Source organism: Syngnathus typhle, linkage group LG15 (genome assembly GCF_033458585.1).
Source record: "Syngnathus typhle isolate RoL2023-S1 ecotype Sweden linkage group LG15, RoL_Styp_1.0, whole genome shotgun sequence".
Lineage (NCBI taxonomy): Eukaryota > Metazoa > Chordata > Actinopteri > Syngnathiformes > Syngnathidae > Syngnathus > Syngnathus typhle.
Window position 1 is genome coordinate 3,435,999 of NC_083752.1, and position 23,364 is coordinate 3,459,362.

The 23,364-nt window shown below is 51.5% G+C and overlaps 1 protein-coding gene across 1 annotated transcript in view; it reads right to left on the reverse strand.

The window, feature by feature from the left end:
• LOC133168371 (protocadherin Fat 3) overlaps positions 1-23,364 on the reverse strand; it is a 39,546-nt gene that overhangs the window by 6,404 nt on the left and 9,778 nt on the right. Inside the window, exons 5-43 of the mRNA XM_061299895.1 lie at positions 21,240-21,358; positions 20,235-20,433; positions 18,663-18,724; positions 16,863-17,177; positions 16,286-16,496; positions 15,471-15,542; positions 14,485-14,621; positions 14,136-14,411; positions 13,855-14,065; positions 13,539-13,753; positions 13,314-13,472; positions 13,036-13,157; positions 12,785-12,967; positions 12,586-12,700; positions 12,252-12,518; positions 11,812-12,162; positions 11,532-11,705; positions 10,887-11,417; positions 9,848-10,212; positions 9,541-9,694; positions 8,978-9,085; positions 8,727-8,910; positions 8,362-8,582; positions 7,706-8,158; positions 7,456-7,590; positions 7,036-7,381; positions 6,008-6,204; positions 5,282-5,435; positions 4,733-5,145; positions 3,479-3,692; positions 3,176-3,390; positions 2,966-3,103; positions 2,492-2,635; positions 2,193-2,390; positions 1,827-2,104; positions 1,199-1,761; positions 972-1,103; positions 639-796; positions 63-528 (exon numbers count right to left, since the gene is read on the reverse strand). Coding sequence (XP_061155879.1) covers positions 63-528; positions 639-796; positions 972-1,103; positions 1,199-1,761; positions 1,827-2,104; positions 2,193-2,390; positions 2,492-2,635; positions 2,966-3,103; positions 3,176-3,390; positions 3,479-3,692; positions 4,733-5,145; positions 5,282-5,435; positions 6,008-6,204; positions 7,036-7,381; positions 7,456-7,590; positions 7,706-8,158; positions 8,362-8,582; positions 8,727-8,910; positions 8,978-9,085; positions 9,541-9,694; positions 9,848-10,212; positions 10,887-11,417; positions 11,532-11,705; positions 11,812-12,162; positions 12,252-12,518; positions 12,586-12,700; positions 12,785-12,967; positions 13,036-13,157; positions 13,314-13,472; positions 13,539-13,753; positions 13,855-14,065; positions 14,136-14,411; positions 14,485-14,621; positions 15,471-15,542; positions 16,286-16,496; positions 16,863-17,177; positions 18,663-18,724; positions 20,235-20,433; positions 21,240-21,358 — 8,955 coding nt within the window. The remainder of the gene's footprint in view (positions 1-62; positions 529-638; positions 797-971; positions 1,104-1,198; positions 1,762-1,826; positions 2,105-2,192; positions 2,391-2,491; positions 2,636-2,965; positions 3,104-3,175; positions 3,391-3,478; positions 3,693-4,732; positions 5,146-5,281; positions 5,436-6,007; positions 6,205-7,035; positions 7,382-7,455; positions 7,591-7,705; positions 8,159-8,361; positions 8,583-8,726; positions 8,911-8,977; positions 9,086-9,540; positions 9,695-9,847; positions 10,213-10,886; positions 11,418-11,531; positions 11,706-11,811; positions 12,163-12,251; positions 12,519-12,585; positions 12,701-12,784; positions 12,968-13,035; positions 13,158-13,313; positions 13,473-13,538; positions 13,754-13,854; positions 14,066-14,135; positions 14,412-14,484; positions 14,622-15,470; positions 15,543-16,285; positions 16,497-16,862; positions 17,178-18,662; positions 18,725-20,234; positions 20,434-21,239; positions 21,359-23,364) is intronic.

Here is a 23,364-nt window from a genome sequence, read left to right on the forward strand (position 1 = left end):
TCTGGTTAAAATGTTATTTAGTACAAACAAACAAAAAAAAAGTAAGAATGAATGTGACCGACCTTGCAAGGGCATGCTGGTGCACATAGCTCCGTTGAGGCAGGGGGCGCTGACACAAGGGTCCGGGTAGAGGACGCAGCCCAGCTCCACCTCACTCAGCCCAGTAATCTCGGCGTAGCGACTGCGTTCATTCTGCAGCGGCAGCTCTCTACCGTTGAGTGTCAGCCGGCCCAGGCAGCCCTGGAAGCCATCTTGGGCCCTGGCCCCTTGGACTCCTGCTGCCGGGGGCCTCACCTGCGCCCCGAAGAAGAAGGTGGATTCCGGGGCGCCGGGCCAAAGGCGGACGGGTGCTCGGGCGGCTCGCCGTCGCTCCACGTAGCTGTCGTCCAATGACAAAAGGGTGTAGTTGCTGGTCAGCTCCAAAGCTATAGCGTGCCACAGCCCGTCGTTGATCTGACGCCCGGAGATTCCCATGATGCCGAGGGTGTTATCGCAGTCCAGCTGGAACCACAGGCGGCCACCTTCAATCTGGAACAGACAGATTCAGCGAACCAAATCATAAAGTGAGAACCCATCGAAAAAGCAAATAATCCAAGTCCAGAGCCATTCGATAATTATTTAAAGACTTTGATGTTTACCTTGAGCATGGTGCAGGGATTCACTCGGGTGAACATGATGACCCCCCTGGTCTGCAGCGTACGGACGCTGAGGCCTAGCTTCATCTCGCCGCTCAGACCGCTTTCAGTCACTTTGTACTTGATGTAGCCGTTGCCAGAAAAACTCAGAGACCTTTGACCTGTGCGGAGACACGGAGGATTCAACGTGGAAATGTTTGTACATGGAAAAGAGCACAAAGCCAAGAATAAAAGGTATGAACCATGTCCGTCGACAACCAACCAGATCTTGCCCAGAACCAGTCAAGAAACCTCATGACATTTACAACTTGATTCTATTCCCTTCAGCAATCCTACCGGAACACTCGTCCAGACGCTCAGGTAAACACTGGCAGACAGATGGCGCCGCCGGGCCGGAGCGAACGCACTGCATGTCCGCAGGACATGACCAACCTTCACACAGCTCCACGGAGATGGGACACGCCCCACCTGCTTGGTACAGCAAATCACACAACAGAAACAACATTAGGAACCCCAAAAGAAGACCAAGAACGTCGGGGTGAGTGCAGCCCGTATAAACTGACGGGGGCAGGTGCAGGTCTCAATGCGTCTGAATGGCAGTGACACCAGGCTGAGCCTCTCTGTGCTGTACGTCAGTAGGGAGCCAGCTTCCATGGCCAGCGTCTGCTCGCACATCTTGTCGCCACATGCCAGCTCCCCGGAGCAAGCGTCGCCCACTGCCTCCGCTCCAGCCAGGACACCTCGGAGCCGCCCCCTCGCCTCCTGTAGCTTGCCGGACACTTCTTGGGGCGTGTAAAAGCCCCCCAACCGCCCAGCAGGACCTGTGGACACCTCCGGCCTCTCGATGGCCACCAGAAGGTCCACGTCAGACGTCCCCTTCACCGGCTGCACGCCGAGGATGTGGAGAGGGTCTTGTTGTCCGGCCGACCAGCTCCAGCCAGCGAGCGCTCGCAAGGTCAGCCGGATCTGGTTGAGGTAGCGGCCCAGCAGGTCCTCGGGAGACAGGGAGCGGAACCTCAGGGCGACGGCGCTACGCAGCAGGACGTCCGTCACCTGTTCCACTTGGACCGAAACGTCGGCGATCACGGCAAAGCGTCCGTCGCTCACGGTGGCGTTCATCTGGTACCTGAGAACATCAGAAAGATTCAAGAACACCAACGTCCCAAAGTCAGCGTTAAGCGAAGTGTTTACCTCCCCGGCTCGAGGCCCGGTAGCGCGCTCACACTTCCGTCCTGCCTGTTGATGCTAAACATGCTCTTATCCTGCGGCCTGTGGGTGAAGAACAGCGCGTCGCTGGGGTCGCGGTCGGTGGCGTGGATGCGACCAATCGGGCCGCCCTGGAACGTGTCGGTCGCCGTCACCACCAAGATTTCCAGGGGCGAGACGGCCGGCTTGTACTGACTGTTCCCGATGACCCGTAGAAAGACCCATGAGGACGAGAGAAGAGGAGGTCGCCCGGAGTCGCTCACCTAACGGACAAAAAGTTCATTCCTGAGGCCGGTGGTTCTCAAACTATTTCTCATGACAGAAATGTTGATTTGGCATTCGAATTCTGACCTGGACTTCAAGGGTGAACTCCCGGGGGGACTCTGGGCTGAACTGGCGGTTGGACCTCAGCGTTCCCGTCTGGTCCAACGTGAAGAAACCACCCTCGTTGCCAGAAACGAGGGCAAACTCAAAGGGTGGTCCGTTTCTGGGGGAGTCTTTGTCGCTGACAGACAAACGTAGGAGGACGCTGCCGGGAGCTTGGCTCAGCTTCAAGTTGAAAAAACAGAGTGTCACAAGGTACAAATACTTGAACATAGTGTTTGGATTGCTTCAGCAGTCATATCAAATAGCAAACCCTATTGAGTCACCTGGACCACAGCAGTGGCGTTGGGCGGGGTGAAGACTGGCGGGTTGTCATTAACGTCGGCAACGTCCACGTTGACGGCGACGGTTGAGGACATGGCAGGCGAGCCGCTGTCGAAGGCCTGGACTGACAGAGCGTAGCGGGACACCTGCACGAGGGAGAGCGGACGCATCTTTATGCATGAGGCTATGCGGCCGACACGCATCGTTAGGGCCGCATAATGTGAGCGCTCGCTGACCTTGCGCCGACTCCGAAAACGACTATTGATTTCTTCCCGAGTTGTTTTGCGCTTAAAGGTCCATCCTTAAGACGGCTCCACACATACCGGCAATCCGGCCATATAGCATTTTCCTTTGAAGCCGGCAAAGGCCCGATTATCGACGGTACTGAGCGTTTACGCTGAGGTGTGTTGGGTGTAAATAGCTATTTGCAATCAGTCAGCTAAGACCTAACTATCGGATGTTTGTAGATGCTTTACCAGCTCGCGGTCCAGACGCTTATTGACTTTGAGCAGGCCTGTCACCGGGTCGATCCAGAAGTGGTTACTCCGGTCGCCTTTCAGGATGGAGTAGGTGATGCGTCCGTTAACTTGGCTGTCCAAGTCCTCCGCCAGCACCTTCAAAAAGCACACGTCCCTTCAGTAATTACGATTCCAGCTAACGGCGCCATTAAGAACCAATCAGACTACCCTGGTTACGGACTGGCCAACCGGCGTGTCCTCGCTGATCAGGACGTTGTAGACGTCCCGGCTGAAGACCGGGGCGTTGTCGTTGACATCCATCAGCTGAACGGTGACCACGGTGGCGGCGCTGAGGGGCGGGCTGCCGCCGTCCCAGGCCTCCACTGTCAGGTAGTAGTCCTTGCACACCTCAAAGTCCAGCTCACCGGCCACGGAAATGGACCCTAGGAGCGAGTTATGTGTTAGGTTCTTTGGATCCAAGCACCTTCCTATTGCACATCGAGATCTCCACATTCAGAGCAGAAAGCTCACCTAGAACCATGTCAATGGAGAACTTGGCCATCTCGTTGCCCGAGCGGATTCGGTAGGAGATCTCGGCATTGGGCCCAATGTCGGCGCTGGTGGCCAGCACCCGCAACACTTCAGCGCCCACCGCAACATCCTCGGGCACGGTGACAGTGTAGTCCCGCCTCTGGAACACCGGCGCGTTGTCGTTCACGTCCAAGACCAGCACGGTTAATTCGACCTGGTGGACGCAAGTTGGAATGAGTTAGGGTGGTTCAGATTACTTGGTGAAGCTAACACAGCTAACAGACTTGTTTGTGTAAATGTCTCTTTGTGTGTCTTCATGTACTGTATTTTTTCCACCAGTAGGTGCCAGAGAGCCGCTGGCCCCTCAGCTGTCACCTCTCATCATCTTTCCATCTGGGTGCTCATGGGATAAGCATTGATCTTAATTAAAATCTACATGGCTTGTTATCGCGGCTCCTCGCGGCAGATCTCAAGGTGGCCTCCTTAATCTCCCAGTGGGACCTAAAATATTTTATCATGGAAAAATTTGCAACACAGTTGCTCGTGTGCTGATCCATAAAAAAGGCTGGGGACCACTGATCTATACTGGTCACTTGAGCTGCTCCATAAAACCATACCATGGTTCAATTTCATCCAATACTAGCCAGGGCTCAATAGTCTAGTGGTTAGTACTCTGGACTCTCACCCCAGTAAACCGAGTTCAAATCCCAGTGGGACCTAAAATCTTTTATCATGGAAAGATTTGCTACACAGTTGCTCGTGTGCTGATCCATAAAAAAGGTTGGGGACCACTGATCGATACTATTCACTTGTGAGCTGCTCCATAAAACACATCCTTGTACCAAGGTATGGTTTTATGGAGCAGCTCACAAGTGAATAGTATCGATCAGTGGTCCCCAACCTTTTATGCGCCACGCACCGGTTACGTGTCAGAAATAGTTGCGCATTTTATAAATGCATTATTTATCTAAATGTATTATTTATATAAAGGCAGGTCCGCGAAAATATTTCTGACACGTAACCGGTCAAAATCCCCCTAAGGTCAACAAGTAAGAACAAGCTCATTAGTCCTTGTCTTTTGTTACCACGACGATCAAGACCGGTAGTGACAAAGTAGTAGTAGCTATTCTGTACGTTAAATAAAATTCAGTGCACACCTACTAAACTTTCTGCCTTCATAATTAGTCATTTCACATGATAGGTCTGCATTTGTTTTGTTTTTTGCAGTCAGGTTAGTTTTTTTAGGTCACCAACCTGCGAGAAGAGCGCCCCCTGCAGCCCAGCTTGGTCTGTGGCCCGAACACGCAGCCGGTATGAGTCTTGGCTCTCCCGGTCCAGGGGTTTCTCTAGGACCACTACCCCGGACACCGGGTCAATGGAGAAGAAGCCGTCGGCAGAGTCCACCAGGGAGTAGACGATGGTCCGGTTGAGGCCTTGGTCTGGGTCGGTGGCCTGCAGCCGCGTGAGTAGCGTGTTGGGCGCGGCGTTCTCATACACGCTAGCCACGTAACGCGAGGCTGCGAAAGATGGCGCATTGTCGTTGACATCCAGGAGCCTCAGCAACACGTCGCAGCGGCAGAAGAGACCGCCGCCGTCCGTGGCTTGGGCGATCAGCTTATAGGCGGGACGGCTCTCACGGTCCAAGGGCGCCACTGTGCGAAGCTCGCCTTGAAACGCAAACACACAAGATGAACACTTTTCACAGACAATTTTGAATACACCTAACTTAACTTGCTTAACCCACAAATGGTTTCAAACTTTTGATACAAACAACAGAACATTTGTTATGGAGACAAAAGCTACCAGTGTTTGCGTCCATGTAGAAGTCTTCCACGCCAATGCCAAAGAGCGAGTACTGGATCTCGGCGCTGGAGCCCGAGTCGATGTCGGACGCGCCCACCGTCAGCACGCCCGTGTTGGCCGCCACGTCCTCCAGAAACGAGGCGCTGTACACTGCCTGCCGTTCACACACACATGCATACACACACATCCATTATCCCAGCTGACAGAAGCTAACCCAACAAGGTTAAATGCTCTCCATCGACCATTTCCCAAAATGGCCTCCGCCAGGCCCCACCCCACCACACACACACACACACACGCACACAAACACAATCAATCTCAAGCCTTTTATGCATTGTAAACATATCAAGTGGCTGAGTTGACAAAGTTTGTAACAAAAACTAAAGCACTCAAGATTGTAAGTAAGGAGTAGAGACAGCAAATGCCAGAGCAGCAAAACATCCCCTGTCTGTAATGAGGGACATTGTTTACATAAATAAATGTCTTTTGGAGCATAAATTGCCCCAGAGGAAGATTTGCATTATGGGGGAAATGCCTGGGGGTGAGAACTGATTAAATATCAAATGAATAGGAAACTAGAATGGCGCTCAGTGGAGCGTCAACCTCTGCCAAGGTCTTTCTATCCCAGTTTGGAGAAGCACAAACTCACTCATGCAGTGCGAGGAAAGAAAAGATTGAACATTGAACAGAGGTTATGGGCCGCCATTTTGGCGCCACCTCACCTACCTGGTTGCAGACGGGGCTGTTGTCGTTGGCGTCCATGACGGTGACCTCCACGGTGGCGCGGGCCACGTAGAGGCCGTCGCTGGCCGTCACGTTGAGCAGGTAGCGGTCCTGACGCTCGCGGTCCAGCAGCCCGCTCACGTACACCTTCCACTCGCCTTGCACCAGCGCCAGACCGAACACGCCGCCCACGTTACCCCCTGACGCACACACCGACACAACAACTGACCATTTTTGTCAGGTCTTAAAGGGGAAATCAAGTAAAAACATTTCTTCACGATAATATATGGTATGTCCCCGACTAGTCTAAACACAGCATTTGGATTAATCACAGGAACGACCAATCACGGTTCACCTATTTTCTGGGTTTGGCCATGCGCAAAGATAACGCAACGTGTTCAACGTAGCTAACGTACGATTTTTGAGTACGGGGTTTTGACCTTAAGTCTTTTTTGTAGACATCAGAGACTAGGCGTCGGATATCAAAAAGGTCCAGACTGTATCAACGTGGAGACAAGGCGTACACGGCATTTGGGCGTGTGACCTTTGATTATAGCGCCTCCATTAGGCCAGCGAATGCGCTAAATGGCAGGATATCAAGGTGGCGCGCCGCCGCCCTTCATCCGGAATACAAAACACGTCCCTCCATGAATAACAACAAGTCTCACAAGACAGCCGCGGCCACATCGTCTTGATCCCAGGAAGGGTTTTAAACTCACTTCTCCTAATCCGAATGAATCCGTCTCGCTACGGCATAATAATCAGGTACACAAGAAATGAACGTCAAGTCTAATGAGCAAACTAGAAAATGCTAGACGGCTACAAATGAGGACAAATGAGAAGAATGGAAGTACTTGAAAGCTTGTTGTATGATTGATTTTCACCACAAAGCAAATAGAAATTGTATGAATCGGATAGACGAGAAGACACTTAAGTAGTAAAGCACAACATCTTCATTTGGAAATTGCTGATGTTGTTTGCAACATTTTATGTCACGAATCTCACCAAAGTGTGAAAAGTTTGCGGCTCACCTGTAATGTAAAAGCTGACCATGCGGTTCTGGTCGGTCCCGTCATCGTCGCTGGTCTTGAGCACGGCCACCACCTCGCCGGGCGGGTCGCTTTCCTTGACGGCACCGCGGTACCGCTCCCGCTGGAAGCGCGGCGGGTTGTCGTTGACGTCCGACACGGCCACCGTGACGGTGGCGCCGGACCACAGCGAGCGCGACTCGCCCAGGTCGGACGCCATCACACGGAAGCTGTAGCTGGAGCGCATCTCGTGGTCCATGTCGACGGCGGTAGTGAGCCAGCCCGTCTTGCTGTCGATGGAGAAGGCGGACTTGACGCCCGACGACACCTCTTCCAGGCTGTACGTCACCTGCGGGAACGTCGACATGCATAAAGTGCAACCTCGATTTTATCTATTACAGCCGTCACGCGTCGGTGACCCACCTGACCGTTGGAGCCCCAGTCGGGGTCCAGCGCTCGCACTTGGACCACCCTGGTGCCGACCGGCATGCCCTCCATCACCGTGGCCACGTACGTGTCTGTCTCGAAGGTTGGCTCGTTGTCGTTCACGTCCATTACCTGCCCCGGTGCACAGAAGTTTTTTCCCGGTTGTAATCCTTTTGGTTGTGACTTTGCTACACCTCCATTTTGTTACAACATGAAAAATCCGTTATCCAGCGTTCTCACCACCGACCTTGACTTCCACGTCCACGCTGACGATGGCCTCGATGAGGTCCCTGCGGGTGGCGGCGGCCACCTTGAAACGGTAGACGGGCACCTGCTCGTAGTCCATGGGCTTGACCAGGCGAACCAGCCCCGTGTCGGCCTCCACCAGGAACGTGCCGCCTCGGTTGCTGTCGGCCGTCTCCCCGGCTACGGCGGAGAAGGTGGCGCTCTGGCCCGGGCCCATGTAGACGGAGCCCAGCGCCGTGCCGGCCGGCGTGTCCTCGGGGACGGTGAAGGAGTACTGGGGCTGGCTGAAGGACGGGATGAAGGCGGCGGGGGGCACCACATGGATGAAGGCCGACACCAGCGAGTGTTTGGCCGGCGAGCCGCAGTCGGTGGCTTTGACGAAGAAAGACAGCACCGTCCCCTGGAGGTGGAACACGGAGCTCTTGGTCATCATCCAGCCGCTGTCCGACTCCACCTGGTAACAAAGGACTTTGATTGCTCCAGTGAACGAGGTATGTACGTCACTTCCTGTTTTCATTCCGTTGCCACAGGCCGCTCAATCATTATCTGCTGACATAATGAACTAAAGTGTAGCGCTAACAGATGGAAATCAGGAGGGGCTTGTGACATCATCGATATGAATAACTGTGTACATTATAGCTGCTAATTGGGGCTGACCTCCAGGACGTCAACCAGGGACAAGCGCGCCTCGCTGTAGAGCGAGTAGACAATCCTGCCGTTGGCGCCGGCATCGGGGTCGCTGGCCTGGATCTGCGTGACCAGGGAGCCTTTGCCCACGTCGGCCTTGATGCTCATGCGGTACTCCACCGCCCGGAAGCGTGGCGCGTTGTCGTTCTCATCCGCCAGCACCACCCGCACGGTGCAGAACGACGCCCGGCCTGCAACGCAACACACGGACTGATGACACGTGCGCTCATGCTGCAGTGATAACGTGATGACTCTAATTTATGGAGCTGACACTTGCTGGAACTAAAAGTGGATCATCAGAAAGTTCTGGACACAATGATGGCGGTTGGTGGTACCTCCGCCATCCAGTGCCATGACAGTAAGGAGGATGTCTTTGTTGAGAGGGTCCTCTCGGTCTAGCCTCTGCGCGGTGGTGACGAGCCCGTCGGCGTCCACGGCGAAGCGAGTCTTCCCAAAGTCGTTGTTGAAGGAGTAAGTGATCTGGCCGAACAGACCCGAGTCCTCGTCGGTGGCGCGCACCTGCAAGGCAACACGCAGAGATTGATCAGGTGACACGAAAGAAGATGAAGTCACAACATGAACGTACCTGGGTGACCTTTGACCCGGGCGGTGCATTCTCTGGGACTTCTGCCAGATAGAACCGCTGACTGAACACCGGACTGTACAGGTTGGCTCCCAGCACGTAGACCACCACCTGTACAACCCCAGCAGGTTTGGCAAAAGGCTGAGCATGTATTGATGCGGATGCTAACTGCTATATCAATATGTCAGTTGGCTTTATCATGCTACAATGTCACTAGAATATGGTTATATGACTATTATAATATCACCTAATGATGTATATTGTCACATCACGAAACGCATCTGCGCTGGACATTTTAGACTTTTTTTTGGGGGGGGGGGTGGGGCCATCGCTGCAGTGGAGCACCGTTGTGGATTCGAGACGTGTTCACGCTTAATATAAGCAATTACAAAACAGCTGACGGAGTAAAAACTACGAGACGGAGCGTTCCACTTGGTAGCCCTCTCATCAGTAAATCCGACGTGACGCGAACACACATTAACCTCGGAGGACTGGGGCCGAGCCGCTCGTCAGACGCCGGGCGTGGACTAATTGAGGGAACGAGCGGGTCGGGACGGCGGCGTCACCTGAGCCGTGTTGGTGAAGACGCCGTCAGACACGGAGACGTTGAGTTGATACGACAGCTTCATGCCTTGTCGCCTCTTGTTAAATAGACGCAGAATGCCGTTCTCCGCCTCCATGGAGAATGTCATGCGCTCATTCCCAGACAGGATGCTGTACCTGGGGAAAGAGTGGCAAGTCAATAACTCTCACTTGATAATTGCACCACAAAGATCACTAAAACTCGGGCCACGGACAATCGATTTTCAAGGGAAGAAGTTCCAGTCATTTGAAAAGGGGAATTTTTTCTACCCACTTCATCTTCCAACCGACCTGAGCCTCTGAGTGTCGCCCATGTCGGCGTCCGAGGCCTGAACGCAGGTGACAAAGTGTCCCGGTGGCGCCAGCTGGCTGACGAAGGCCTCGTAGAGCGTCTGGCTAAAGTCGGGCGGGTTGTCGTTGGTGTCGGCCACGGCCACCGTGACGCTGACGTCGCTGCTGAGCGCCGGCTCGCCGCCGTCCGTCGCCCGCACCACAAAGTTGAAGCGCGGCCTGCGCTCGTAGTCCAGCAGCCGCGCCGTCAGCAGCAGGCCGCTGTCGCGCTCCACGTGGAAGTAGTCGCTGCTGTTGTGGATGTCCGACACCATCTCGTAGCTGACCCTGGAGTTCTTGTCCGAGTCTTGATCCTGAGCAGACACCTGGGACCATCCGCAGACGACGGTTTTGATCAGCAAAATGTAAAAACGATGAAAAAACATTCAACTCCACAAGGTTAGAAATTGCCCAAACATCGTCAAGTGTGATGAAGGTGCTGCCCCGACGAGATTTATCAGCACCAACTACAAGTGGACTGGCAGAAATGTATAGCTGCAATAACTCTGGCCCTGATCTCCCAAAAAAATCAATGTCGTTCTTGATGGATCAGGAAAGACAAAGCAGATTTTTAGAGGGTGGAAGAAATGCTCAATTGAGCAAATGCTCTCTGTGACAACAAGAGTAATAATGAGCTTTCTCATTGATGATTTATGACGTGGTCCGTTATAATATTACATCGTCTCTGTGAGTCCAGACAGTTTAATTAGACCTTGCCTTGAGTAAATGTTTCCACAGTGGGCTCTGGTATTCGGCAAAGGTCAGACGCTTTCTCTGGGAAATTCGGGGGAAGTTTGCACTGCTTTGGAATAACGCGGTGACTAAATCATCCAAGTTCAAAATCAATAGACCGATATTTTTGGGCCGGTATAAAGTCGTAAATATTTGAGATGAAATTTCTGTTGGGGAAACAATTTACGAGATTCAACTTTTTCCAAGATGAAAAAACTCATGACATCACAATATTTTTGCTTCCATGTTGAAAATTGACATTGTGCACCTGCAGGACACTGGTTCCGATCATGGCGTTCTCAGGCAGCACGGCCGCGTACGCCGGCTTCCGGAAGACGGGCGCGTTGTCGTTGACGTCCTGCACCACCACGTCCACGTCCACCTCGGACCTGGCGCCCGTCAGCGTGTCGGTGGCCCTGACCGTGAGGCGGTAGTACGGCGCCGTCTCGTAGTCCAGCGGGTACAGCACGCTGACGGCGCCCGTGTCGAAGCCGATGTCGAACTGCCGCGACGGGTCACCGCCGGCCAGGGTGAAAACGATGGGCTGCCCCGTTGGGCTGCTGGCGTTGATGCTCAGCAACGAAGTGGACACGGCCACGTCCTCGGGCACGGTGACACCGTAAAAGGGCTTGTCGAAGAGCGGCATGGCTCGGTTCAGCACGCTAACAGGAAGCTCCACCTCACTGGACAAAGGGGGGCCGCCGCCGTCCGACGCCACCACCGCCACCTTGAACTCGGCGTTAGACAGGTCGGCCTCGAAGGCTCGCGTCAACGTCAGCTCACCCGTCACTGGGTTCACCTGCAGGTTATGTTATGCTATTCACATGCATGGCAACTGAAGTCCTTCACGTTCAAAAATCCCGTTTTTTTTCTAATTGTATTGGGGCTTGGTTGTGCTGCGTTGCATTGGTACCTGAAAGTTCCTGTGTGGCTCCTTCAGGCGGTAGGTCACCTGAGCATTCACGCCCAAGTCTCGGTCGGTGGCCGTCACCGTGAAAACGGACGAGCCGGGTTCCGCTTCCACCCGCACAGTGGCGTAGTATGGGAGGTTGACAAACTCGGGGGCGTTATCGTTGTCGTCCTCAACCTGGAAGCAGTGGAAGGCTTGTGGAAATGACCCCGAAATGGCCGCTTCAAATTAAAATGACTTATTGAGACTTGATTTTGCGGGTTTGCTGAGATGTTATTCTTACCTGCACTCTGACTGTGACTCTGGCCACCTTCAGCACTTCCTCCTCTCTGCGGACCTCCACCACCAGCTCGTAGCTGTCCCGCTCCTCCCGGTCAAAGGGGACGCCGACAGTAAGCAAGGCCCCGCAGGTGGGCCTCACGGCGAAGAGCCCGCCGGGGTTGAGCAGCGTGAATCTCAGAGGCTCGTTGAGGCGCTGGCCGACGGCGTTGACCACGGCCAGGACGCTGGCGTTGCGGGTGTTCTCTCGTACCGTGGCGGTGTAAAAGGGGACGGCGAAGGAGAGGCCGCTGTTGACGGTTTGGCGGATGAGCACTGTGACCAACGCCGCGCTGGAGAAACGACCGTCCCAAACCTGCAGCGCAGCAACACGGACAAGCGGAGCGTGTTTGCGGCCATTTTGTAGCTATTAGCTTGCGCCTAATGAAGCGTCGATTGGCCGACCTTCACGTTGAATCGATAACGGTCGTTGCTGAGGTTCTGATTGATGACCGTTACCACGCCGCTACTGCGCTCCACTGAGAAGTGCTCCATGTTGCGGTCCACCAGCGAGTAGACAAGTTGGGGAGTCTTGCGCTCAGGGTCTGAGCTTACGTCCGGATCGAAGGCTTCCACGCGGAGGACCTCCACTCCGGGGTAGGTGGGCAGTAGGAGGATGCTCTCGTACATGTCCTGAGAGAATCTGGGCGGCGAGTCATTGATGTTGATCACCTGAAATTCACACAACAGTGAGTGAAGATGAAGAGAAGGCAAAGACGTACACAGAAGGACCACTCACCTTGATAAGCACCTCAGCAGGACGCTCGGCACTTTGCGGCGGCTGTCCACTGTCTCTGACGTGAACCCTGAAGACAAACTCGGGGAAGGTCTCATAATCCACACTGGCAATGGTCCTTAAAAAAAATAAATAAAAAGGGTTCTTGAGACCTTTTTTAAACTGGCTTTGGGGACTCCATGTCTAAAAACTCGGTACCTACCGGATGGATCCGGTCCCAGAGTCCACGCTGAAGAACATGCGAGCAGTCTCGTCTATGATCTGGAACACCAGCAGGGCGTTGTGATTGCGGTCGGCATCTGTCGCCCGGATGACTAGCGGGTTGCCGTCGTCCCCCAGGACCACGCTGTTGACTGGCGCCGCCTCGCTGATGGCTCCCGTGTACCTGTCGCAGGAGGTCCGACAGCGAGATTAGGACTTCCACTCTACAATGTGCCCGAAGGGTTTTGAGACCTTAATTGCTGGAAGACAGGCGCATTGTCGTTGACGTCGCCCACTTGAACCACAAGTGCGGCAGTGGCCTCTGTGCCCGCCATGCTGGAGGCGCGAACCATCAGGAAGTAGGAGGCCATTTTCTGCCCCAAACAAAGACACAAGACCAAGCAGAGATTACATACCAACAAAAAAAATCCATATTTCTTTCCTCTGAATTTCCAATATAATTTTGAGAAGGCTAACCCACAAAATGGCATATGCACTTCATCAAGCGAGTCCACAAAGTATGAACTGACCTCAAAGTCGAAGCGTTTGCGCGTGCTGATGACACCCGTGTGGTGATTAATGAAGAAGCACCTTTCCTCGTTGCCCCTGGTGATGTCATAAACAAGTGCCGAGCGGCTCAAGGCACTAACGGTGGTCACGTAAGCTCCGGCCGTGCTGTTTTCCATGATCTGCAACGACAGCAAATCTCAATAGGTTATCATTTTGCGGGTCTCCCACATCCCACCGTGCGTTACCTCGGCCTGGTACTCATTTTGGGAGAATTTGGGTCTGGATACGTCGGACAGCGTCAAAGATACACGGGCGGAAGCGGTGGCCATTAGACGTGGAAAGCCGCCGTCGGTGACTCGTATGGTGAGTGTGTAAAAGCCCACAGAAGTGATGTCCACGTCCTTGGCGATGAAGATGAGGCCTGTGTTGTTATTGATGCCGAATACGCCGCCCGTATTGCCTAAGGAATCAAACACGTATCCAATAGTGTATACTATACAATACTTTGTATACTACACAGCGAGCTGAAAAGCAAAGAGGCAAACTAAAACGAATCCCAACCTGCTTGTATAGTAAAGGTGAGTTGCCCATTAACGCCATTGTCCTTGTCCAGCGCTGTGACTTGCAAGACCGATGTACCGACGGGGGACGATTCCAAAGCGACCGCATCGTAAACCGTGCTGGTGAAGTAGGGGACGTTGTCGTTGGCATCCTCGACCGCCACCAGGATTCGAGCCAGGTCCCGGTTGAATGGAAACTCCTGGTCTTTGACCTGAAGCAGACCGCAAGGTATGATAAACAAGATCAAATCAGGGAGACCAACACCGATGCCAGGAGCCCACCATGACCGTGAGGATGTGCTGCGTCCGGGCCTCGTAATCCAGCTGGTCGGCCGTGTAGAGCGCCCCCGTGCTCGGGCTGAGCCGGAATAAGCGCATGCTAGCCGGGTCCACGCTGCCATAGATGGAGAAGCTGAGACGGCTGCGCTCGTCCATGTCGGACGCACGAAGGCGCAGCAGCTCCGTGTCCACCGCCACGTCCTCGGAAACGCTGACGTCGTAGGCCGGTTGCGAGAACGCCGGAGGGTTGTCGTTGCTGTCCTGGACCCGGATGGATACCTGAAGCGGCACAGCGAGAGGTTCTAAAATAAATCAATTCCACCCCGCCATGCAGGTTCCCTTCAGTGTGTACCTGCGTGGTGGCAACATTGGTGCCGTCTGTCACCTGCACCGTCATGTTGTAGAAGGCCTGCACTTCGGCGTCCAGCGGCTTGGCCACCACCAGGGTGGCCACGCCCACTTGGAGGTCAAACTGCATATCGAAACTACCTGCGCGCGCACACGCAAACACATGTAAGCATGTTAGCATTCGCGTCTCGACCTCACCGTGCAATTATTGTGGCCATCTGGGCCCGGCAGTCGAGCGCAGTAAAGTGAAGTGAAACGCGACAACGTGCCGCCCGGCAGCCGTTAGCGACCTCGCCAACATCTGCCTTATCGCTCGCCGAACACCGGCCACCTCGCAGCCTAGGCCAGCGCACAGTTTATAGGCTTCATGTTTGATTAAAGTCACACAGAGAGAGCGGGAAACAGAATTGATGTAGCTTAGCTATTCAAGGCCATCCTCACTCTCATCCCCGCACATATCTGAGGGCTCGGGCTTCACGCGCAAGCACATGAATACTGATGCCTACTGCAGTGATTGGCTTACTTTTTGATTTTTTTTTGGTGGTGGTGGTGGGGGTGGGGGGGTGTCTTTGTTGTTGCTTCCTCCCTCAGGAGAAGATGGTCAATATTACACTCGGGGGTTGGCTGTCTGGGAGTATTACCGAAAAGAGATATCTTCAAAGAAGCGTTTTGACGCACACCACAAATGTGAGGTGACTGTCGGAATGAGTCGAGCTGACTTCATGCAACACCGATGCGAAGCGGTTACAATATTTTGTCATTCAGTGATTTAAAAAAATTCAGTTTGATTCTATCCATCTTGGAGTTTGAGTGATTCTTTGCAGTTTTTCCAACAGCCTGGGACTCATTTCCATTCATGGATTGAAAAGGAAAACACATTTTGAGATATTTTTCTTCATGATTTGATTCCGAATGGAACATCTCGGAATTGTATCGTATCTCATACTGCCAACGTTTGGGCTGAATGTACCAATTTCTTTTTCGCCTTACCAGTGTCAAGCGAGCAGTTCCTTCCACACGCGTTCTGAGGAATGTAGAACATTTCTCTGGCCACGCGTCCACCTGCACATAGAGAACGTGAATTAAAAAGAAATTAAAAGACAAAATTATTTGGACGCCTATAGGAAGGGTGCTAGGCAAAGTATGGCACGTGGGTCACTTGCGGCCCGCCGCAATGTTTAATAAGGCCCACCAAAGATTTGCATTACCAAGAGTCCCGAAAAATTTGCTGACCTGATTGAGCTGTTTTCTTCTCCCCTAAATGTGTTTGTTGAGATGCATTTATTAATTTGTCTACCAAGACGTTATATTCAAATCCTGATTTGTAACCCAGGAAGAAAATAATTTAGTCCCAAAACAGTTCCCACAAATATAGCCGCATCTAATTGCACAAAATGCCCAAATCATTTTGTCTCGCTATACAATGTAATTCGACACCAGTTGGGTCTGATAAGTTCTACTCAAATTGTGGCCGCTGAAGCGTGAAAGATGCAAACGACAATTACGACGATGTTTTCTCTGCGCCAGTGTAGTATTAATCAAGTCCTTTTTAATTAACGCGTCGGCATGGTGTTGATTATTTTGAACAACAGCGGCAGTGGTAGAGAACAAACCAGTGCAGTGAAAGGTCATCGAAATCAATTACATGCTGTCACTGCACAGATAGAACAAATAAATAAATAAAATTGAACTGCCCGCCCATGTAAAAATAGAAGGCACTATCGATGCTGACAGACTGCGACCCGATGACGCTTTCGCAAAAAATGGTCAGGGTATTTTCCGTCAATGTTTCCAAGTGGCCTCACCCACAATGTTGAACCAAACGGGGTTGTTGGATTGGCCCACGGCGACCACACCCACGGGTTGAGCCACGGCGGCCGTCTCGGGCACGGAGAAGTTGTAGCAGCGCTGGGTGAACAGCAGGGGCAGCGGCGAGGGCGCAGGCCGGCGAATCCACTCCACGTGAAGCTTGACCGTGGACCACAGCGGGGGGTCGCCGCCGTCTTCGGCTTTGATCTGACAGACGAAATGATGTCATCGAAGCGAATTCTACAGCGATGAACTACTTCTTCTACGCCTTCAGATACAGACTCAGCATGGCATTGACCAATCAGAAAAGACAAAGCGTATATATGCAGCAAAGTGGTGTAAAAAGAATAAAAGTGACACCATTAGTACGATATTTGTTTTTAAATGAAGGCCCCTGAACAAGCTTTGTGTCGACGTGATTGAGTGCAAGCAAACTGAAATAAAAAAGCAATTCCATCGGCGGGTTATTAAATTCCTCTTTGCCGACCGACTCATAAAAATGCATTGGGATGATAAAACGTGGATTGAAGCCTGAGGAAAATTTGCCCAAAAAGCCACCCGAGTTTGACCTACCGTGAGGACGTGATAGGTGCCGGCCGCCACCGCCTTCTTGGACACCACCATGGCAGTGCGTGGGTCCACGTTGAAAGTCTCCTCACGGTTACCGTCCACGATGCTGTAGCTGACGTTGGCGTTGGCGCCCAGGTCGCGGTCGTGCGCGAAGACCCGGTAGACGGGCTCGCCGCGCCGATTGCGGTCGCGCTCGGGCAAGCGGATGCGGTAGGTGACCTCCGGGAAGACAGGCGGGTTGTCGTTCTCGTCCTCCACGTGGACCATGACCCACACGGTGGACTGGCGGGTGGTCACCGGCCCGTCGATGACCGTCACCTAGGAAACCGACACGGTTTTGTGCGTGGAATGTTTTTGTGTGCTTTAAGCGGATGCACGTCAGCGGCGGTGAGGAGTGACGCTCATGGGAAATCTCTTTGTATTAGCGAGGCCTGTGGTGGAGGCAAAGGTCTCATCACAACATCGATTGGATCACATCACGAGTGCGAGCTGCCTGACTGCTGACTGGACTCTTGATTACACTCTCTTGCGGGCACACACCAACCACGGCAGCTCTTAGATGGAGAGCCCATTTCCGACTGTCTATTTACATCCACTTTCAAGTGAGCATGCAGCGTTTGAAGGAAGACGGCGCTCAAAGGAAGAAAATGTCGCTTATACTAAGCTCAATATGTCTGCTTCAAACCAAAATGATGTTGGTCCATTAGGACAATATGTGGTTTGTTGATACTTTTGGTGAGTCTACTCATGATATTCAAGGCTACAAAAATTCATGTTCTCAAATGAAACTGCTTCAAGGATGGGATTTTCCATTTTTAAAAAAGGAATTTGATGGCGAGACTTCAAACTTTACCTTCATGCTCTACACTGCATTCTTCCCCAGACTTCACAAATCTTTTGGGGCTTGAGACTTTTTTTTTTGGTTCGACACACGCTAGGTATGCCTACCAGATTTTGTGTTCCTCTGGGAGATTAGCTGCTGGGGCGGAATTTTCTTTGACTGTTGGTATTTGATGAGGAGTCATTGAACTTTACCGCCATGTTCCACAGACTCCCCAAGTTACTTGAGTATAGATATTTTTTTTTTTTTTTTAATGTCGAAACCTCTGATGGCTATGACTACCATATTTTATGTGACAAAAGCGAAACGGGCTCCATGGGCTAGATTTGGAAAACATTCCTTGGTGTCCTAATGACCTAAAGTTGCATTTGCAAAAGTAGATTTATTGCTCCAGCTCTTCTATTGGCTCTCATTAAATTGGCTACCTAATGAAGTGAGCATCTATGATGTTATTGTCTTCCCCGGTGTCCTCTCACCGTGCGCACTGAGGCTGAGGTATCATTCGGCGACAGATAAACATCTCGGTCACTCGGGGGTTTTATTTCATTTCAGAGTGGCGGTTAATACGTTGCGTGAAAAGTCTTAGCAAGGATAAACTTTTTTCCTTGTGAAGCGGCGACACCGCAATTATCCGCTTCATCTGCATGCAGCGCGGGCAGCGCGAATGCTAATCGCGACGCTATCTGGACGCCCAGTGTCTGCGCTTATCTAACTCACACACACACACACAAAGTCCTCGCCGGCCCGAGCCAAGGAGATAACCAATGATGAACGATTACATTGAAGAAATCCCCGCGTCCGGGTCCCAACCTGCAGACATTCATCAGCGTCTGAGGGGGCCTGGAGGGGCTTGGCGTCTAGCTCGTCCTCCAGCCGGTGTGCTGCGTTAGCGGCGTGACAGGTGGCGACTAAAGATAAACAAATCGGAGGGCCCCCGAGTCCCCGCGCCGGTCGTTCGTTACCTCCAGGAAGTGTTCCGACTGCTGCTCTCGGTCCAGCTTCCTCGACGTCGTGGTGATCAAGCCTGGAAGCCATAGGACACAAGAGAGTCATTATAATACTTTGTCATCTTTCACAAATTTTCCAAGACATCTTTTTTATGGCGTTTGACAGGAATCCAAAGTTTCCATGTTGTGCAGCATTGAGGCGACTCGCCAATACTAATTTCTGTCAGTCCATCCATGATGTTTTCACACACAACAGTATATCTTCACAGAACTTAAAGAAATTAGTGTATGGCGGACAGGCAGCAGAGACCAGAAGTCAAACGTGCCCAAAAAAAATTATGCACTTCACATTTAAACCAGTGCTCTCTATTAAATATGAAATACATTCTAGTAAGAAAAGGCAGCCTTTATTGGGGCTGCTGGTTCCTTAATACAGATTGGCTATTAAGTGCATAATTATATTTATATTTATTACACTCAATAGCAGTAAAATCGCAGCGGTGCGAGGACCTGCATTAACATTCTAGAGGCGCGCCGTACGGATGTATAAGATTTACTTCCTAATCCTCCTCAAAAATCTCATCAAGTCTTTCTCTGCTCCACGTTGAACCCTGCTTCACTTTTAGACACTTTTAGTAGTGTCTGTGTTCATGAATATGGATAAAAACATGTCAATAATTAATACATGCAGGCAAAAAAAGCACATAATCCTGAAAGCCAATTCATTTACTTGATGGCAGCGGAATTAACGCACAAGTGTGTGTGCGTTATGAGGTGGAACGTGCGTGTTTTAGTCACACACATGTGCCCTCATATGGAAGTGTCACCTTGAGAGGATCCTCTCACTCAAGCATTTGCACAGCAACACAATCAGAATTTTTTTTGTACCCCGATCGACACTCAGAATTGTAATATATAAACAAGTGTACAAGTCATTGTGATACATCCCACACAGTGTCCACTAGAAAATAAATAAATCTTACACAGCCAGGGAGGACAAACATGGTAGGTTTTTTTTTCCCTAGTCTTGGACCTTGTGTCAACACTCATCTCTTGTGTTTACTTCCCTGCCGAGGAAGAAAACGAAGAGGAGGATGAGTGGGAGTGTGTGTGTGTGTGGGGGGGCTTAAGTGGTTTTTGGGGTTGTGGTCTGGGGGAGTTGTCAACGCACCTAAAGCAGAGAGCAGTGCTTCAATCTTGTGTTGCGCATGGCTACGCGCACGCACGCGCACGCACACCAAACAAATCAAAGCGTCGGGGTCGAACGGGACACATCAATCAGTTCCGCGCAGGACTACGGAAAGTTGCAGGAGTCCTGACACACACAAAAGTTCCGTCGCGGCGTGATAACACGCCTATCATATCATTCCGCCGCTTTAATAGGATCCTGGTCGGGAGGCGGCGCCGGATGCGGTAAAAGTCCATTTATCAGGAGACGGGAACGTCAATGAGCAAGAGATAACAACAACAGCAACACAGGAGGGCTCAGATGATGGGAAAAGAGCAACCTCCTTTGGCCCACCGGACTAACGTCAGCTTCCTTTTACGCTTAAAACCCGATGTCAACATGTGAATGACTTGGCTGACCTGTTTTGGGGTTGATGTAGAAGAAATTCTGCGGGTTGCCGGCAGTGATGCGGTAGCTGAGGCGGCTGGGCGTGGAGCTGAGGTCGGGGTCCTGCGCCTGGATGCGGATGACCGACACGTCCCTGGGCGAGTTCTCCATCACCGACGGGTGGTAAATGGGGTCCGAGGTGAGCGGCGCGTTGTCGTTCACGTCCTCCACCTGATCAGAGGACAAATGCTTTTTGTGACCATTCTATTAGGTACGCCTGCACACTTTCTTTCTATCTAGTTTATGAATCTCTCAACTGAGTATGTGCATGCTTTAAGTCGCACCCACAATGCATTGCGAATGTCAGCTTCGGCGTGTACGTGTGCGGAATATTTACGAGCGAGGGCCGCGAGCGACACACCACCGGAACGCTTGAGCGGGTAATTGAGGAGCACCTGTGTCTGATTAAACTTGCTGTTCCGGGGTGTGTGCGCGCGCGCAACCAATCACGACCCAAAGGCACAACAACAACAGTTCCATTCTGCAAAGTCTCTCAAATGTGTCATGTTTGCGCTCGATACTGAGGCAGAACAATCAAGTGTATTTACACTCTGCACATTATGATATCGACAGAGTTCTGGATAACGCTACGGCGTACGGGTCCATCAAAAAAATCAACATGGCCGTTCCAGCATAAAACTGGATTATCCATAATCTATGTTGTTGTTGTTAGCGTGCGAGTCAAAACGTTAAATGTATGCTTGTGCGCCAATGGTAGTTGGTGTAAAAAAAATTGAAGACAAAGTTGATGCTATTATTGTTATTATTTTTAGCTTGTATACTGCATTCTGCATTATATGTTAGCATTAAGCTAACTACATTTCTTACAAACATTGCAGCTTTGTAGTTGACTTTCTCAAGGTGTTTTTGATGAACGCCCTGCTGTTGGAGTGTGGGGAGTGAGTATATAACCATACGTCGAGTCCATCCCTGCACTGCAAAAGCTCCAATTGTCATGCAGAGCGTGCGCGTCCTACCTGGATGAAGACCTCGACGGAAGCCGACAGCGGCGTGACCCCTCGGTCTGTGGCGTACACCGTCAGCCAATAGGAGTCTTCGCTCTCGCAGTCCAGGATGCCTGCTGTGTAAATCACCCCTGCAGGAAGGAAGACGTATTAATATCAGCAGGAACATATAACATTCAGGTGTGTGTGTGTGGTTGTCACGCAGAAGATTCATTCCCAAACAATTTAAGTGTAATTTCCCAGAGCACGTACAGTCATAGCCCCCATCCTCACAGATCAGCAACAACAAATTTCTATCGCTGCTGTGACCTTCGCGGCCGTATGGTCACACGCAGCGATTGGGCCAATCGGAGCTCACTCATATTCCTATATGTAATTTAACTGGTGTTATATTTATTTCCCCGCAAAAAAATCTTCCGACAGTGGCGGCTGCAGTGACATTCACGGCCATTTGCAGCGCCGCCGCGGTCACCTTCAGGACTTGGGCCAATCACGGCTCGCCCCTCGCTTGCTGCTACTTTTGTGCCAACACCAATAAAGTCGCAAACACACACACACGCGCGCGATGTGTCAGTGGCCTCAAGTCAGACGAGGAGCTGACAGCTCTGCTGCGACCTCTTAATGGACTGCTCTGCTCTGCTCTGCTCTCCATATGGGACTTTTTGCATTGAACGCGGGCGCTTTGACTGACAGCTTTTGAATAGGCTAGTATGGACAAAAGAATTGAGACACGCTTCCTCGGTGGCCTCCACGAGAGAAATTAACTTAACATTTCCGAAGTGTGTGTGGTCGAAAGCTTCGGCAAAAACAATTTAGATGATTGTTGAAAAAGTTTTTAAGCAGGGCTGAAGGGGAAGCGCAGGAAATTTCTGTAAGATCAATTAACATCAGATTTTCCTTTTAATTTCCCTGTGAATAATTCAGGACTCTTGCATTCACATGCAAGTGGGTGTGTGCCAACGAAGCTGCAAATGAGGATTGTTGAGGTCCAAGTCCGGTTAAATAATCAATAAATCATAAAATGCATACAGCCTTTAATTCCGCCTGAATCTTGACTATTTATCGAGAAAATGTACAAAACCTTTACGAGGGCCCTTTTTTTACAAACTGCATTCAGGGAGGATTTTACGAAGATAGAAATCGATTTCTAACACTCACAAGCAATTAATTCAGCACAAAATGCAATTATTAAAATTGACTTCCATCGTTGTGTTTTTTTTCCACATAAATATTCAGTATTTAAAATGGAAAGAGATTCACGTCGACGATATGGTGGGCCAACGTTCACTCTTCAACAATCAAACAGTCGAAAGAAGCTATTATGGCACATAACCTCTGACCCCAACTCCTCCGAAAAAAATGAATTTACGGATGAATATGCGGAGCTTGTGTCCTGTGCGTTCTTGGCGGGAAGACGTGTGTTCGGGGGCACGGACGCCTTGTTCAAAGAGTGTTTTTGCCTGCGGTAGCGACGTGCTCTTGTGAGCTCGTCCTTGACTTTGTCCCTTTCAGAGTGCATCTCGTTTCCGTCGAGAGAGCGCGAGAAGAGGCGGCGGAGAGGGAGGTGGGTTGCGGAGGGGGGGGTGTCAAGAAATCCAGGCAAACCAGACTTTCTTCAAAAAGCTCTTTGAACTAGTGGAGGAGCACCCTGCCGATTTCACACAAATGTGACTTGACAGCCTTCATTTTCAGCGCAAACAACACGCTTCACAACAAACCGAGCTGTTGCCGCACGTATTTTTTATTTTTTTTTATCCCCTCGCAACACGTCTTATCCGTCACGCGTCACATTTCCCGAGTAGATGCACCGCGACCAATCTCGGAGCACATTAAAACGGCTCACTAATGCGAAGGGCGCAACAGATGATGTGAATACCAATGTTCTCGCCACACAGCGGTTTAACAGCGGCGAGGATGCTGCTCATTGCCGATAGACGGGAGGAAGATCTTTGTTGCATACGCATGACTCATTTCGAAGGGAACGATAAGGCCGGCCGTTCATGCGAGGGAGGGGCAGGGGTGCAAATACTCGGAGAAAATTGCCTTGACGTGAGCAGACGTAGAGGAGGAAGAGAGGGAAGCGATGTTTGATTGAAGTCCACACGGAAGAAAACCGAAACGGAATAAAACAGCAAGG